The following is an 18,808-nucleotide window of genomic DNA, read 5'->3' as shown; positions in this document are numbered from 1 at the left end:
ATCTCTCATTTGTACTGCGTTCTTTATGCAACTTAAGTCTTCTGAGGAAATACCGAGTATAGCTTTTATCGCCCATTAGAGTGCTAGCAAGCTTCTCCTCATCATCACTGGTGCATTTGATTTGACTTGCTCATTCTTGTAAGCAAATTATTATTCACATATCACAGTGAAGGATGATTATCTTCAATTTTTTGGGCAGTTATGTTTCCATGCTGAGCTGGAGTAAAAGCTTGAAAGTAAATTAGAAAAATGAGCTCTTTCTCAAGGATGCTCACAGGTTGCAATTTACTCCTTTCATTTCACCCCCTATCTTGGAAACAGCTAATTCTCCAAATCACTTTGTTCAAAGACAATTATGTTGCCTTCAGCGGGACTACTTTTATAAACAGTTACTAACATGGTTTTGTATTTTTTGAGCTGAGGTTCTTGTGCAAAAAAAAGTGACATTTTCACTGATTCTTAGGTACCATAGACAGTATTAAAAATCCCCCTGTAAAACTACAAAAAAAAAAAAGCTACAACATTACTCTTCAGTCAGGAGTAGATCTCAGAGCTCTGCCTTCACAGTGACACAGACCTGATGGCTCGGTCTTTAGGGAAAAACAGTGCCATCACTTTTGGGTAGAGCATCTACTTCAGATGATCTGGAGACCAAAATTTACCAGTATTATTGTGTGGCGATCATAAGTGTAATTACCTTCATGAGATTTCTAGAAGGGAAAAGTGATGTAGGAAGTTTTCAGTTGGGTGTTACAAAGTACCAAAAGAGAGATGAAAGTATTAGATATATTTAAAAATTACCTTCATGTAGGAAACCTTCCCTTCACTCTGCCAAACTACTTATTTATTTTGCAGTTAAGAGTACTGAGCATATTTATAGTTTACACTGTTTGGGTCTATAAAAATATATATATGCACTATAGATTTTTTTCCCCTGTTACATAATGCTTTTAAGATGCAACGAATCTACTGAAAAAACATGCATACCTTGATTTTGGAAAGTGAAATATGGAGAAACGCTAAGGTGTTTGCTATTAAACTAGACTCTGACCGCTGCTTCCGCGGAAAATATCTGCATTCATTTATCTCATAGTTGCCAAGAACTATTTCAGAATCATATAAAGTCATGCATTCATTCAAAAAGCTAAAGCAGTTTCTACTTAAGATTAATAAAGACTACTATGTCCTATTTTAACTTGTACAAAACAATCCTGTACTTCATACTGAAGTTACTGATTAAAAACAAGTACAACTGCACGCAAACTAGCAAAGATGTCATTGGGGCCAGCAGTTCCTACACATTTTGGCTGAGGACAATGGTTAGCAGCATGCACCTTTTCTTACAGCATGTTACACATAGACCTTAATTCATTATTAATTTTAGCTGGTGTATCTTGAGAGAATGTAATGAAATTGCCCTTCTCGATCACACTGATAGTTTTTGGACAGAACAGTTAAAATGGTTGATTTCTGTCACTTTTTTTTGTTTGTATTTACCAAGGTCTTTCTACTTTTGCTCACATGAGTAGCATGAGACAATAAGGGCTCCCGTCAAACACTGCAAACTTCTGCTCCAGCCAGGGACGTCTCTAGGCAACAGCTGCTATGTGTAAGATAAAACTTGTATGGAGACATCGGAGGGATATTGCCTGCTTCAGAGGGCTCTGACGTTGCATTGCAGTTGTTGTGGGAAGAGCCAGGCGGCGGCTTTCGGGAGCGATGGGATGCATCTTTTGCTTTAGTGAAGTGTGGTCTTCCTAGGCCTATTTCTGATGTTAAATATTTCAGTAGCATTTCCTAGAGACAAACGTGCAAACATCCCGCTTTTCCATATCCATCTTATGTCTAATTTTTCTTAATTATCAGCACATCTGTAATTGTGGCACCTAAGCACCCAGTAGATACTGTGTTCGGGATGGACCTGCTTGTGCTAAAACAAGTGTGTGACACTGCATATAGAGTTAAAACCGTATTGCATGAGTTACAGTTGTAAAAACATACCCAGTAGCTTGTTGTGCATTTGATATTATGTGATAGGCCTGGTCCTCTACTTCTTGTGACTCTTGAGATGCCAGCTGCATCAGCAGGAATGCAGAATCAGGGCAAATTCAGGCATAAGGTAAACATACACAAATCCCACTGAAATCTCTGTTCCAAACCCAGTGTTAGTTCAATTGTGGTTTAAAATTTATGCTGGGTGCCAGCGATCAACAACCCAGCCTGCAGTGATTTGGTATGCAGTTAGTTGGAAGAACAAAACCAAAAAGCCAAGTGAATAAACCTCTTTCAAATAGGTTTCAAATAGGTGCGGTGCTCAGCTGGCATAATTAGATTAGCTATTGAAATAAAAAAATTGCACTCACTTAAACCAAATGAGGATCTGGTTCATGGTATCAGCTGTAGGATAAGTTCATAGGTTAGACCATACCGTGGGGTAATGATACATACTAATCTGAAGTCCAATCTTCAGACATCAGATAAAGAACTTTAAGGCACTGCTTAATGGCTGTATAAACACAGAGGACCCTACTTTATCTTATATCCCCCATCTAGATCATTTATATAGCTTCAGTTCCCATACTGCCTACATGCCATACTACAGAAGAGATTAAAAATTCAAAGCCGATTCTTTGCTTGCAATGCATCGTCAACACCCTTTTTCTGATCATTTTAGCCTCTGTGTAATTTATCCCATGTTTATCATCACGTCATCAAGCTCCTGTGTGGGGGGGGGGAATCTGTTTTAGTTTAATTAAATACAGAGACTGGGCACACTCCTAAAGTTATTACTTAGACAAAACTCCCATTAGGGACTACAAACTAACAAAACAGTAAACCTGTTTCAGTAAGCTTTACATTTAAAACAGTAAAATTTATTCATATATTTGTGCTATTTGTTTTTTTCAACTATGGAATGAAATAGATTTATGCAAAAATTCACATGCATCACTGGAAGCTGCAGTCATATGTTTTTTAATCATTGTTTGATTTTCATAGCATCATTTAAGTATCACTATTTTTGAGAAAGGGTTTTGAGTTATATTTTCCAGTGTCAGGTGGTAGCTCACAACAACAATATGATATTTTTTGAGGTTTTTTCCTGAAAGTATGTGCCTGATCTTTTTCATATAATAGATGGAGCTCCTAGAGAAAGTGAAGCAAGACATGTGTCTATATAGGATTGGGTAGGGTTTTTTAAAAATGATCTTGCTAACACTGGTAAAGACTTCAGTGGTAAGCATTTTCCGGAGGATCGTGGCTGTTCCGAAAAGCAAATAGTTCAGAATGCTTGCATAGCCTTGTATTTCAGGATTTTGGTTACTTTTACCTGACAAAACTGCATGTCTCCCTAAGAAGAAATTTGTATTTCTTTCACAGTTTAATATAGAACATCATAAATAGTTTTCTTGGCGCGAGATTTGGTTTGTGACTCTAAAGAAGTAAAGGGATTGTGTTTGTGCTGGCTGCTCAGACGGGCCCAATCGAAAGCTGCTTATTTTGACCTGGGTTCCCATATATGGTGTGTGACTGTCCCGAGATCCCTTTTCTCCGCTAAACAAAATGAAATCCTAGGTGCCTTTTCAAGCTCGAGGTTGACTTGTAGCTTTGCAAACCGATCTGCTTTCCCGAACTATTCCCAATGTACTTGCTACAAAATAATGTCTCGCTTACTGGGATGTAGTAGCCAGAAGACATTTCTGCTCTAGAAGTATTGCTTTCATTCACAGATTAGTTAATTGAAGGTAAGGATATATTAGCAGTGAATAACCACAGATTTTTGTAAAGAAAAAAAAAGTTCTGTTTCAATCTGTTTATACAGTATGAAGTTATTTTTTTATTTAGTACTGTAGACCTGGAATAGTATTAAGACTTCTTTTTTTGGTACTGCAAATCATTACGCTGTTTTCCTCATATTTGGATTACGTGTGCTGAAAAAGTGTAGAAAAATAAGTGTTACATGAATTGAAAGATACTGTCTATAAAGTGGAAGTGTTCCGGAGAACCCTGGTCAAATTTAGTTGTTGTGTACGTTATAATGGGTTTTTTTAACATAATTTATATATTTTTAAAAGAGTTTTTTTGAACTATGAGAAACTAAAAGTGCTGTAATAGAAATGTATCCTAAACCCATTTCAGTTTAATGGCTTACTAATGAAATTACTTAATTACTCATTGATTGGTAAAAGCTAAGCTTTAAAGAGTTACTGTTACTTAATGCACAAATTTCACTCTATGCAACCGTCTCTCTCTTCTTTTGAAATAATTGTAAGGTCTATGGAAAGGGCCTTTACGCAGCTTTAAATTTTAAAACTTTAGTAGGTGAGTAGTAATAATTTAAAATACAAATTTGACTGTATTTACAATTGCTGTTAGGGGTACAGATATTTCACGTATCTGCATGGTTTAAACCATTTTAAAAGTTCCAGATACTTTATTTAATAAATACCTTTAAATTGGAGGAGGCTGGCTTAAATAGTTTTAGCAGACCCTTTCTTTACAAGGTTGCAAGAATCTCAGATATTTGAGAACAAATCTGTTACATATCCAATCAAAACGGCATGTCTGGACGTGCGTGCTGGTTGTATGCTTAAGAGCCTCTGTGAGTATCCTTATTTAGCTTCTCTCATTGATATAATGTTGGTTTAATTCCAGTTATCCTATTAGTACGGCTTTTGTTTAAACCCAGCTTACTAGAGGGGACGCATCCACACACAACTAAACTTTTTAAAGGAGGACGGACCAGAGGGATTCATTAGTTGTTCTGGGGTGAGGCTGAAGAAGGTGCAAAAAAGGGGTTCTGGCGTGCGGGCTGGGAGCGGAGGGGGTGGCCGGGCGGCCGTCGGCCAGGGGCGCGCAGCCCCCGCGCCGGTTCCGCGGCGGTTCCGCGACGGTTCCGCGACGGTTCCGCGCAGCCGGACGCCAGCGGAGCACGGCAGCCCCGGCTGCGTTTCGCCCAAGTGGGAAGGTTGACTTCAGACGGCGCAAGCCTCATTGCAGTTGTTGGTTTTAAACCAATAAGGTTGGGACAAGAGGATAGCTGCGGTTTGCGTTACAAAAACAAAAACAAAACCCAAAGGAAAGGGAAAAAAAAAAAAAAAAGGAAGAAAAAGGGGAGTGAGGAGGCGAGAGGGCGCGGGAGCGGCGGCGTGCCCCCAGGCGCTGCCGGGGCAGACCCACGAGGCTGAGCAGACGGGCGGCGGGGCTGGAGGCAGCCTCCGCCGCGGCTTTGTCTGCCCGCCGCCGCCCCGCTCCGGCCCCGGCCCCGGCCCCGGCCCCGGCCCGCGCCCCTCTGCCCCGGGGCGCGCCCGCCCTGCTGTGCCATGGGAGGCCCCGCCGCTGCCGCGCTCTGAGCCCGCGGGCGCGGAGGCTGCGCGCCGCGGAGAGTGCGCGCCCCGGTACCGTGAGTACGAGGCGGGCGGCGCGGACAGCGGCTGGCGGCGGCGAGGCGGGCAGCGCGGGGCAGCGGGAGCAGCGGAGGGGCAGGAAAAGAGCAGCGAAAAGAGGGGGACGGCGATAGCAGCGCGGAGTTGTGCCGCGGCGGGGATTAACCGTGCGCGGGGTCGCGGGGTACTTTCTGCCGTCCCGGCGAGGAGCGACGCTCAATTATAAATCACTGGGTGCAGCAGTTAATTTTGGCCGTGTTTCAGGCTGGGGTTTGTAGGCTTCCCACAAAGCAGATGTGAGGCGGTTCTGTTTATCGCGATCAGCCAGGTTTGGGGATTCTCCTGTTTGGTTTCCTAGAGCGCTAATGGTTCGGCAGATAGGAGTAACGTGATGGGGAGATGTTACATGGGGGGGGAATAGGCACGTAATATAGGAAACCCCTAGACCTTTGTGAAAGAGACAGGAGAGCGTGAGAAAAATGATACAAAAATTGGAAGGAAGAACGCGACAGAGATTTTGACAGCGCTTTCTGAAGCAGGAAATCCTTTTGCTTAATATGTTTAAATTCTCCAAACACCAAGGAAAACACGCAGATCCCCACAGGAGAACTTTTCCAGATGACAGAGTAAACATCTACACAACTGAAATATTTGACGTTTATTGACATTTTAGATGGCTTATTTAGAACGATGATCTTAGAACGAGGAAGTTAAAGACATTTTGAAGTCTCATTAAATTTACATCTTGCTTTTGAGCAACCGAGACCCACAAAATATTCCCAAGTACGTATTTCTCTCAGTGTTTCTGACAAACACCAACCAGAGGAAGGACTGCCCTTTGCAGGGAAGGGTTTATTCTGGAAAAGTAAAGGTGTTAGTGCATTTAAAAGTGTTTCTTAGAAGGTGGTTGGGTTTTGGTGGGTTTTTTTTGGGCAAGTAAACATTTAAAAACGAGACAAGCAGAAGAGAGAAAAGCTTTCAGAAAAAAAAAAAACAGGGTAGTATATTTCATGTAGTTGGTTTAAATGTGAAAATAATCACAGAGAGAAATTTGGGATAAGAAGGGGGCATAGTGTCTCATTGGAAGTTTTTAACATTAGATACCACCTATAAAGAATCTGTTCTTTTCCATCCCATCCTGAGACGGTTCGCAAAGCATCTGCTGGAACAGAGACTGCTGGCGTGTAAAATAAATAAATAAATAACGTGTATACGTATCGGTAAATCTATATATGTGTGTGCGTATACACATTATATACTTTCACATATATGAACACTTATGCACACAGTGGTTTACCTGTTGCTCATGAACCCATGACACGCAGTATATAGCCAAGCACCTCATTGCTGTCGGAGTTTTCCCAAGGCCTGGTAGGGTCTGGAAATGAGCAGCCATCCCCTCTCTGCAGTGCTGCGTGGTGACAGACAGCTTGAGTCATGCTTTGCCTTTGGAGAGGGGAGAAAAAAGAATGAGTAATCATTTTGTTTGAATTGCAACAAGTATGAAATATTTTTCGGGAGCCAAAAAAACCTTGGAAAAGCATAAGGACATTCTTAAACGGTTGGTCATAATAGGGGCATTGTCACATTGTAGTGCTTCTTTCTTAAAGGGAAGAAAGTGTTGGGGTTTCAAAACGTTTCATTCATAAGCGTATGAAATGAGCATGCAGGAGAGCACTTTTAGAAGAATTTAAACTAGTAATTAAAAGTAAAATAACTGTAATTACCTCCTTCTGCTTTAATAAGTGCAATTTGTCTTTGATGTATCTAGTGAAAAAGCCCTACCTCTTCACTTAGAGCCCAGCAATATGCTTCTTGGAAGAGTGAAAGTATTACCAAGTTTCATGTTGCCAGCAAGGTGCCTTTTTGTAGCCCATTTGCATTTTAGGTTTGTAACATTTTGGCTGTTGAAGCTGTTATGTCTGTAGGTACTGATTGCATAGTGCCTCTAAGAAGGCAGAGAGTGCTGTTGGGGGAAAAGTCCTCTTCTCTCCCTCCCTCCCCGCCCTTGCTAAAAATGACAGATTTTTTTTTTTTTTCCTAAGGAGGAACACTCTGATTTGAAAACTGCCATTGTATTTGAAATTTGCTTCTGTAAAGTAGAACTATGTTTTAAGAAAAAGCGTGTGTGCTGACTATAGTGTTCTGGGTTAACTTCTTATTTTCACTTAGAAAATTTCAGCTGGAAAAATGTTTTAAATTATAGCCATTTTAGAAAAAAATTGCTCCTAGCAAGCAAAAATACTGTGGAAAACCTGTAATTTAGACAAGTACCTCCATTTTATTTCCTCTGTGCTGCTGAAATTTAGAATCCCTTCCCATTTACAGTTTACTTTTCACAGAACATTATTAACTTTTTGGCTTCATACATGATCTTCTGTCAGATGCTTTTGATTTGTAATTTAGCAAAGTATAATAAACAGTGCAAAAGTCATGAATTTTCCTCTGCATCCTGAGCTCTGTGGTAGGGAAAATGTGATAAAATGTGTACCTTAAGTCTTGTATGATGATCTCTCAAAGCAGGTTTGCCTTCTGGAAATAATTTCTGGGGTTGAAGAGCATGGTATTAACAGATTTAATGTGGCTATTCAATGGATTGGTGGAGTACTATGTGAGGTTTAACAAAATGAGAGAGACAAATTGAACATCAACAAAACCTACATCTGTGAAGAATTATAAATTTAATTAGAAAAAAGGCAAACTTAAAAGACCTCATTAACTAATCAGAATTTGATGTTACTGATTTAAGATTCTTAAATGGATGAATTTTACGTAGCTTTGCTATCATTGTCCTTTTTTTCTTGCCATGTGCTATATAGTGCCCAGATCTGCAGTCTGTATTGAAGAGAAAGATGTGAGCATTATTTACAACAATCAAATTATACACAGTAATATATTTGAGGTATTAAGGAGAATGTGTATATTGTTTAGCTTATGAGGCATTTTTATTTTTAAGCGCAGCGCAGAGTATGAAGGGTGAGTGACAGCTCCTTTTTTCTCTTTGATTTTTTTTTTTTAAATGTGCCCCTTTGGCTGGCTGGGTAAGGCAGTTGCATTTTTTTTTCCACTTTTTGTTTGATATGTGAGTTATGCTGCAGAACTTCAATTATCCAGAAATCTGTTGGCAAAATGGGAGAATGTATGAGAGCAAGCACATGCCACCCAGAAATGTTTTTATTCTATGAACTGGTCGTCATAAGTGTGGTTCCTTACTATGGTGTAATTTTGTACTACACATAAAAAACTGAAAGCATGTGAAGTGTAGCATTTTGTAAACTGTAACTAATTTCACTCACATCTGTGTCTAATTGTTGTCTGCATTCGCATTCTTGAGAGTAGATTTATTTTTCCTGGACCAGTCAGTGGATTCAGCTGACCAGCCTAAGTGAGGATTAGTTGTTTTAAAGTTATTTTGATTAAAGAGTCATTTTTAAATATGGTAACGTGCAACACATGGTTTAAATAATCCTTGAGACACAAAGGAATATATCTAAAGTATGTCTAATGAAAATGAAGATCGTGGATATGAACTTTCGCAAATCATAGAGTGTTAGAGGACATATAAGGTATACATTTAATTCACTGTGAATGAGCTGGATTTTTTTTTTTTCCTCTCCCATGAATTCTTAAATGAAATCTCTCACTGTACATACACGTGCACATATATGTATATATTTGTAAGTGTACGGAAGTTATTATTTTTTTAATTTGGGTAAATAAAATAGTGAGGATTAATTGTATTTTAGAGTTTAGTGAAGTATGAATAATACTGTAGGGCACTTTGGAAAATATCAGTTAATTAAAGCATCTATTTGAAAAAGGAAGTTTTTTCTATTATAAAAGAAAAATATGTTTTAAAGGATCCTGTGCAAGAGAGAGTGAAGATAGCTCTGTAAGCAAACTTAGTTCTCACCTATAATTTTTTCCAGGTGTTTAGAAGTAACAGCAGAAACATATCCTAAGGCACTCTGTTGCAGTTTCTGGGGTAAAGAACTGAAAAAAAAAATTAAAACAAAATGCATGGTTTTGAATGTATCTGCTCATCTAGTTTGATTTGGCGTGCGACGATGTATTGAAAAGCACATTATGCAGTACTTTAAGTATCCAGTTATAAAAAGATTGATGTTTTTCAGCGTGCATCATTGCATGCTTCTTGACATCATTTGTAATGTTCTGCATTGCCTGGCTGCCCCTAGCAGTTGTTTATTCTTGCTAGTAGTAATTCTGTCTGTGATTAAAAATAACAAAAAAAACCCCTACAGATGCATAAGTAGGATTTGCTTGGATGATTTTTATGGCACTTAAAATGCCTCATCTCTCTTGTCTTTGCTCTGTGATCATTTAAGAGATGTCGGTTCAGGTTGAATGGAAACGCACATGAAGGATTCTCAATGCAGAGTTTAAGAGGATATATACCTTGCTCAGAGAAGCTTTTGTGTGTTTTTAAGCTAACAGTGTCTAACAGCGTATCTCCACCTGAATTTTATCACCTGCTGACAATTGTTACTGGCTACAGAGAAGAGTCTGTTAGCAGAGCAACAGGGTTTTTCTAATAGAATATGAAAATCTATTACTCACCTGAGTTGTAAAAGGAGTCGGTTTATTAAACTGGAAAATAATTGCTGGGCTTCCCAGTGGAACCAGATTCTTTTTCTTGATGACTGACCTCAGAGGTAAATGCTACAGCTTCCTCCTATTTATTTAGCCAGAAGTGTTCTTTTAAGTCATTTTATCAGAAACCTCATTAGCGACAGGAATTTTTACGAGTAAGACCTTGTGCAATAACATGTGGGGTTTTTATTTTAATTCGCCCTGGTTGGAGATGGGCTCATTTGGAGATGGTTGGGTAATACTGTTGGTCATATATTGAAGATCTTTACCCTAGGTAGACCTGCCTCTTGCCCGCCCCCCCCCCCCCCGCCGCAAAAAAAAATAGTGTCAGCCCCTCCGGCTTGCTTCGCCCCTCGCCTTTGGGGTGAGCTGACTTGCGGGTTCCCCGCTGCCCAGGCGAGGAGGAAGGATGGTGAAGAGTGGAGAAAGAGGAAAGCCAACGTGATGAGGGCAAGAAGCTGTCAAGAGTTAAGGGGTCATGAGGGAGAGAGAACCCGTCCAGTGATAACAAGGGGTGAGAGGGGTGGAGGATGCTGGGGGGCTCGGGGCCGGAGCAGCTCCCGCTGCCCTTGGCGGGGCGGTGCGGTGGGGTTACCTTCGCGGGGGTGCTCGGCCGTGCCGTGCCGTGGGAGGAGTGAGCCCCTCTGCAGCTGTCACGGGCCCCTGATGAATCACTATCCCGTCACTTGGCCGCCGTCCCCTGGCGCAGGGAGGAGGGAGAGAGACCTGCTGAGGAAACAACAGTTGAGCCTTCAATTTAAAGACAATATGCCTTTCACGGGCACCGCACCCTCCTCCTCTCCTTTTGGGTTTAAAGGACAGAATTGTCATCCGTGGTGATATCCTTTCTTTAAATTAAGGCCTCGTAGTAAAGCAGAGTGATAGAGGCTTCTGTTTCTTTCCCTGGTTTACAGGTGCAGAAGTCCCAAACCAGTTCAGATGTTGCTGTTTCCTCAAGCTGCAGGTAAGGATTTGATGGAAAATTGCAATTTTTCTTCAAGTCTTTTGTTTATTTTTTAACTTCATGTGATAAGTAAATATTTATTTTTGTTTTCTGCATTAAGCAGTTGAATAAGTGCCGGAGCGTCACTTTTACGTGCATGCAGCCAAGTCTGTAACCCACAAGCACATATACTTTTTCCCTAAATTATTTGATTTTATATTAGATACTGGCTTTTCAAAATCATTGAGATATCATCCTTTTTTTATGTGTAGATTGGTTTAGGTAATGAAAGACAAAATGAAGGAATTGTGTTTAGAACTTGTGATAAAATCTCAGTTCAAATGTGAAAACTTCATAGCTGAAATGACACGCTTAAGGTTGTTTATAACATTACTGTGGGAGGAATTTTTAATATATTTTTAATAGTCTTTAAAAGAGGCTAAGCATTTCTTTTAAAGAGAAAAATTACTGGTTCAGGTGCCTTGGAGGCACAGTAACCTATGAAATGTCTACCGGGGGCAATTACTTAGACTGAGTACATCAAATAATGTTATGAAAAGTTTTAGGTATAAAGAAACAGAAGGATGGGGCACTTCAATCATAAGCTTCCCCAACATCAGCCAAGGGATATGTCACGGTGGTGATGGCTGTTGGCCTTTTTATATATAAGGCTATTAAAAACGCAAATCGGAAATATTCAACTGCTTGTGGGCTGTATAAACGTTTAATTTTTGCTTTGAGTCAGAATCGCTCTCTTCTTATTTTGACTAAGTGACAGCTGCTGAGATAGGGCAGAGTGCTAAGGCATACTAACGCCTATATGGATTCACTGTATGTTGCTCATATCCCTTTTCAGTTGGGCATGCTTTATGTAATCCACAAAGCAAACAAGTGAGCAGACATAATAATGTTTTAATGCTGCATTTGTTTCAACAGAAATAGAGGAACAATTAAGTAGTTTGCCAGAGTAAACACGTATGTCAGGAATATCTCATTCCTTGTCAGTAGATGATAGGTTTCCATAATTGCTTCAAGTGTTTTATTTGATTTGGAAGCTCATTATATTGCCACTGAGTGGTAAATCTTGAAAAAGCAGAGTGTTAATTTGTTGTTAAGAGAATATATGTCTTTGTATATTGGTGATTCCGTCTTTGTACTTATCTTAAAAATACAAGGTGACATGGATGTTTACAGTACAGTACTTTGTATCTAAATTTTACTCTTGTTAGAGGCTGCAAAAATAATTACAATAGCTAGTCAATCATGTGCGTGGTGCTACAAAATCCATTTAGCACAAGAAAAGATCAAGTTGGGAGAAGCTGTTCATTTTTTACTAAGTGTTTTCGGGATGTTGATTAATAGCAGTCTGCATCTCATATAAGTAATTCCTCTAAAATCCACGTTGAATATGTCACTAAAACTAGTTGCATCTTGTTTTCAGGTCTATGGAAATGCAGGATCTAGCCAGCCCACATAGCCGACTAAGTGGTAGTAGTGAATCCCCCAGTGGTCCAAAACTTGATAACTCCCATATAAATAATAACTCCATGACACCCAATGGCACAGAAGGTGAGCCACCATTTTTTTAGTGCTTCATAGTTTGTTTTTTCTCCTTGTTGCGTTGGTGTTCTTGCAGTCAGTAAGCTGTATAGAGAAAATGTTTCACTGTTTTAGGTGTTCCGTGTTTAAGTAATACAGTGTGTAGAGCCGATGTTCAGAGTTTATCAGCAGTTACTATTAGCAAGTTTCAGCAATAGCTTTAATTCCAGGTTTGTGGTCCTTTCATGGAGTTTGAATGGACTGAGCAGGTAGCATGTGCAGAGCTTGAAAAAAAAATCCAAAAAACCTGAAAAGGTAGTTTAGTGATGAGAAAAAAAAAGGAGGTGTTTATAATTGTCGTGCTACAAAATGCAATCTTTCAGTCTTTTTCACTATTTTGGTATTTCATTATGTTCTCACTTTTTGCAAGCTCCTCAGGCTATGGAAGTTTTCTCAAGTAGGCTAATAAAACTGGGTGTTGAAATTTCCTCGGGCTAGCTTGCTGCTCTGATGGAGTGGCCAAAATTCAAACAGGTGTAGTAATTCAATGGGGTAAACTGATACCTATTTTTCAAGAAGCAGTCAGGGCAGTTGATAAGTTATGTTTGCTCTCAGTAAAATCCTAACAGCAGAACAACCTAACAGCTTTACCAGTAATATAATACATATATAATACATATAATGAAACACAGAAGGGTTTACATAATAAGCAGCAAAAAATACTCTTTCCTATAACATTCCTATGGCAATAGTAGGAAAGATTGTACATGCCATTTGGCTACCTATGTGAACAGAGAGTTTAATGCATTACTAGAAGAGTCACGCAGCATCAATATTTCTGTTCAATATAAATGTATAGTTAAACAACTGTTGTAGCAAAGATGTACCTTTTTTTCCTAAGAACTGAGTCATATTAGTGCTGTCAGGCTGTTTAGGATTACGGACATGCATTGCATTCTTCCAGGAAAGGCACATGTCAATCAAACAGATGTCGTCCCCCCTCAATTCCCCAAACATCTCTGTTATTCATTCTAATTGGAGTCCTCTGTAGTGGGGAGGGTTGGTGGGTTATCAGATTAACAGGCATTTGTGCCAGAGTTGTGTATAATTTACTTTCTGCTATTGCTTTAAAAGTATTGCTGCAATCAAATTTTAAGCCATTCGAAAAAAAGAAGAGTAGCTTTTTAAAGAATAAATAAGGTGCTTAATGTGTTAATGTAGTTTAAGCAGAAAAATATTTCAAGTCCACAGATGAGTCTTCTTACTTTTAAATACCCAAATATATTATTATATTTTTATATCATATTATCAGGTATATACTAGTTTTGGTGCAGGATAAAATTGCTCGACCCTTTCCAATTAAAATTCCTCTAGCTCACGAAAGCCTTTGCTGTAAACTTCACCAGTTTTTGTACCTTCTGTGTAACTTGAAGGTTCGTTAGTAGCACAAAAATAGGGAGCGTTCCTTGAAATGCTGAAAGATACTCACCATCTGGCTTGACTTTTTGTTCTAAGTAGTTGTTGTGTGAAGGCATACATTCGGAAAAATGGGATGCTTAATATTACTTTGTCAGGAAACGAGCTATGTATTGTATCTATTCATGCACCGACCTCAGGTAGCAAATAATTTTGGAAATAATATCCCAACTTCTAGGTAGGTATCGGAGTTTATTGAAGAAAGTAAATTAAACCACAGTACTAATTTATCTGACACTAGAATTTTAAAGTTCAGGCTTATTAATTTGGGGTGAATTCTACCCAGAAAGCTCTAACTTGCAATACATGTTTACCTTCTGAGATGAAGCCAAACGATTTTCTTTTGTTTGCAATTTTCCCTCAGGTGACATGACCCTCCTCAGCACTGCAGACTGGTTGCTAAGCCCTAGCACACAGAGCCCCGCAGGTTTGGGTGGCTGCGGTGGGCGCAGCAGACGTGGGCACTCAGCATGCGTTGTCAAATGTTGTCCAGAAAGTGTCCAGAGAAATAGCTTGTGCTTGGCAATTCTGGTCTAAACTTTCTAAATTGAAAATTCCTGTCTCTGATTGCTCTTAAGTGACAAATAAGGAAAATTTTGTGAAAGAAACATAATGGAATAATTTATTTCTGAATTAGATGTGGGCTAAGAGACAAAATTTGTGAGCAAAGCAGATACCTGAGAATCTGAAGGTGGAATTTTTACTGTTAATCTGTTTTATCTTGAGAAACTGTTTGGTTTGGGTTCCTTGAGCTGCTAAACAGACTTAAGAAAAAATGGAGTGAATGAAGCAAGGGTTTCTTATTTTTTTTAATGAAGGGTGAAGTAAAATTATTTTTTCTGAGATTCTTGAAGCAGAATCCTGCTGAGACACAAGTGGCAGATTGTAAAGATGCAGTCGTAAGGGCTTGCCAAACACCTTTCTGAAAATGCTGCAGTGTGGTTTGCTTGCTTGTTGCACGAGGAGATGTGGGTTGCTGAACCTTCACATGTTAAATATAATATGTGAAACCAGCTTCTAATCTACTACACACTCATTCTCATGAACATGAAAGAGCCCTCCTTTTCTGGCATAAGGGACCTTCATGTGAATGAGAAACAGGGCCTCTAGGTATTTGCATGCTATAAATATCTTGTAAAGATATGTTAAATTTGATTTAACTATGGGTGTGATTTCAGCAGGTTTCCATACCCCGAAGTGCAGGATATGTTCACTAGATGAGGGGGAGGAAAAAAAAAAAGAAGGAAAAAAAAACCCTGTCCCAAAGTGAAATGGCCCTGTTTCAAAAAAAAGTTCATTAATTCCTCTAAGGCACATTTTCAGATTTGTCTCTTATTAATGTTGTTCTACAAGAGGATGTGGTTTAAAGATAGCTCACTGTTATTAGCTAATATTTTTAGCTTCACACTTAGTGGTAAATTTTCAAAGCACTGAATGGGGATTTAGTTGTGTGATTGAGTCTGAGTTTAATCTCAGCATGCAGGTCTTATATAATAACTCTTTGTGTGCTTAATTTCACTTTGGTAGGGCAAAATTACTGTAGTGCAGAACTGACCAGGTAGTGCTGGCTGAGGACTGCAGCTGAAGAAATCCAGGAGTATTGGGTGACTGCTATTTATTTCTTTCTATCTAAACGTTTTTAAACAAGTCAGATTAGCTACTTCTTGTCTCAGCAATTCCTCTACAGGATTCTTTTAGTGCATAGTGATTTCTGTAGAACAAACACTATCCTTTAAGATAATGAGACAGTCTTCATAGCTCTGGATGTATGTGTGGTGAGGGGAAAAGTAGCATTTCCTTAACATCTTGATTAAAAAAAAAAATCATAGCTAATAAGAAGTAGCTACTTTGCTGGTGTTTGGTTTTTTTCTTCCTCTTCTCCAGGCCAGGGAGCATGGTCTTCAAACCAGTGATGGGGAAGTAACAAGGAAATTATAGACCTTGACCAGTCAGAAATTTCCCAGGAACAAATGCAGAAGAGTAACACTAAAATGTCTGGCTAAAGGCACTCAGAAAAATCAGTCCTGGCATGCCAAGGTGGTATGATGATATAAATACTACAATATTGGAGTTTTCTGTGATCTCTTTAAGTGTTTTTCCACAAAATACCCTCTGTTGTAGGGAACAGCAGACACTGGACACCATTAAGAATTTGGCCTTGTATGACTTGCCTAAGAAAATCTGTTAAAAAAAAAGAGAGAATTGAAGTAGGGATCAAAACGTTCATAGTGGTGCAAATTGCTGTGGTGGATTGATATGGAAGGAGTTGTTGAAATAATAACAACAGAAGCTAATAAAATTGCCATTCGTTAAGTTTTATCAGACAACCAGTGGCTATTCCACCAACAGTGCCCACTTTGGTAGATATACTTTAGAGGGGAAAGGCTGCGAGTAATCAATAAATTTGAAAGGAATAACAAAGCTGTTTTCCATAGCGAACAACTGCATCCAGTTTCTGCCTACAGTGATCTTTACTTCTATCTAAAGAAGGTAAATCAGTTCTGATGGATTACATAGAGTGAGAAACAGAAGCCTGTGGCCCATCAAGTTGATGTTTTATGCAACTGGAATGGAAGAGAATAGATGAAGATTGGGAGGAGGAGCCATGGTTTTCCAAGCAACTGCACTTCATTCACATTAGGAGTGTGAAGCTGCTTCTGCCCTCATCTCTGAGTGTTCAGAAGGAAGAAGAGAAGGCATTTCCATATCAAGCGGGAAGGGAAAATGGATAACAAATTGAAGATCAGATTTTCAAAGATACATAGGAAGGGAGGCTTCAAAGGGAGTTGGACATCAAAATTCCTTAGGAAAAAAACTGTTCTCGCTCTTTAAGTACCTGCTGCAACATGAGAATGAGATCCCACACAAAGGCATTCAAAGCTCCCCACTACTTGACTATCTGATGGGTTGCCATTAGAAAGGTTGTTTTAAGTCTGGTGAACATAAATCCATCTTCTGGGTTTCAAAAGACAGCGCTATGTAGTATGTTTGCTGTTGAGTTGCAATATTATAGAATGGAGAAAAAGTTGTTTTCATATTTTCTGAAGCAATGGTGGAGTAAGATGTTAGAATCCATGGAGTATGAGCTGGTCGTTGTTATGGCACATGATGTAGATTTCTGTAAGTAAATGATATGTTGAGTATTCGTTGTAATTCTAACAATACTTTGTAGCAACTCAAAATAGTCTTTCAGTATTGCAACGAAGCCTGCACATTGGCAGTGAATAATTTTTAATTTTCTATAAGTTATTCATAATCTTTAATAGTTATTTATAGTTTTCTGTACTTTGAGGCACAAAATTGTGGTAGATGATGGAGGTCAGACAAAATGATCCTCCTCTGGGAGATGTCGTGAGACCCCCACCTGGAGTACTGCGTCCAGCTCTGGGGCCCCCAACATAAGAAGGACATGGAGCTGTTGGAACGAGTCCAGAGGAGAGCCACAAAAATGATCAGAGGGCTGGAGCTCCTCTCCTGTAAAGACAGGCTGAGAGAGTTGGGGCTGTTCAGCCTGGAGAAGAGAAGGCTCTGGGGAGACCTCATAGCAGCCTTCCAGTACCTGAAGGGGGCCTACAGGAAAGCGGGAGAGGGACTTTTTACAAGGGCAAGTAGTGACAGGACGAGGGGGGTCGGTTTTAAACTGAAAGAGGGTAGATTTAAATTAGATATTAGGAAGAAATTCTTTCCTGTGAGGGTAGTGAGACACTGGAACAGGTTGCCCAGAGAAGCTGTGACTGCCCCCACCCTGGCAGTGTTTAAGGCCAGGTTGGATGGGGCTTTGAGCAATGTGGTCTAGTGGAAAGGTGTCCCTGCCTGTGGCAGGGGGTCTGGAACTAGATGATCTTTAAGGTCCCTTCCAACCCAAACCGTTCTATGATTCTATGATTCTATGATTCTGTGATTCTGTGTTTGGGTTCTGGTATCTTTTAATTGCTCATTTCTGGAGTTCCTGCCAATTACACGTGCTAAAGTTTCTAGACTTGTGTTTGTGATGATGAACTTGATGGTATGAAACTTGTAATTGATGCAGGGATACCTCCATATTTAGACATCCTGAAATAATAGCCCACTAAAGATGAATCTAATCTTTGCATTTCAGTAGGGTGTTAGTATCAAGAACTGTTGATGGTAACTTCTTTACTCAGCCCCAGAAGAGTGCAAGAGGACCGTTCTGTGGCCAGAGGCAAAAACTGCAGTGGTCCCAGGCCCCAGACTGGCAAAAGCAACCTGGGGTCTGTAGGGGCTAGTAATCCGGTCTTCAACCTGCCGCCACTTCTGGAGGATAAAAAACAGGTACACATCACTTTGCCTGTTTATGTGAAGGCAAGGGGCTGAATTGGACTGTCTTGTCTTCCCTGGTCTTCACTTTTTCTTCTTGCTGCATTACATTGGCTTCCTTCCAGACTTTGTCTTATCTGTGCTTTTGTTCTCCTGCTTCCCTAAGAGTCCTTCCATCTGTTCTGAGCACATGCAGCATAATGCTCTATTATTCCTCTTTCATAGGTTCTTGGCCAGTGAAATAACTTGTCTACTCCTCTGTTGTCTCAGTCCAGCAACTCCTGTTGCAGGGTCTTGAGGAGGAGACTGGCTAATAAATATTTATGTATGTGTTGTCTTTTCTGTATGTATGTGCATCTATTTGTGAAAGCTTCACCATTTTGTTTTCCTTCCATAACATTTTCCTGAAAGGACGGACCTCGTTCAAGTGGAAAGTCAATAGCCATACTGCTTCCTGTCACTGGGCACCACCACAGAATCACAGAATGGTTAAGGGTTGGAAGGGACCTCTGGAGATCATCTAGTCCAACCCTCTGTCAAAGCAGGTTCACCTAGAGCATGTTGCACAGGGTCGCGT

At 39.8% G+C, this 18,808-nt stretch overlaps 1 protein-coding gene across 7 annotated transcripts in view; it reads left to right on the top strand.

Annotated features, from left to right (window-relative positions):
• EYA1 (EYA transcriptional coactivator and phosphatase 1) overlaps positions 1–18,808 on the top strand; it is a 170,117-nt gene that overhangs the window by 69,152 nt on the left and 82,157 nt on the right. For 3 of the 7 annotated variants that reach the window (XM_068395938.1, XM_068395936.1, XM_068395940.1), the window contains exons 2-4: positions 10,910–10,959; positions 12,380–12,507; positions 14,318–14,380. In XM_068395938.1, the coding sequence (XP_068252039.1) occupies positions 10,910–10,959; positions 12,380–12,507; positions 14,318–14,380 (241 nt within the window). Of the gene's footprint in view, positions 1–5,374; positions 5,402–10,443; positions 10,510–10,909; positions 10,960–12,379; positions 12,508–14,317; positions 14,381–18,808 lie in introns of those variants that run through there. The other 4 variants (XM_068395941.1, XM_068395939.1, XM_068395943.1 and 1 more) reach the window with 3 other exon arrangements.

The sequence above is a fragment of the Nyctibius grandis genome, chromosome 3 (assembly GCF_013368605.1).
Source record: "Nyctibius grandis isolate bNycGra1 chromosome 3, bNycGra1.pri, whole genome shotgun sequence".
NCBI classification, from domain to species: Eukaryota; Metazoa; Chordata; class Aves; order Nyctibiiformes; family Nyctibiidae; genus Nyctibius; species Nyctibius grandis.
The sequence above is the reverse complement of the archived record's forward strand: the minus strand, read 5'-3'. Positions and strand labels throughout refer to the sequence as shown.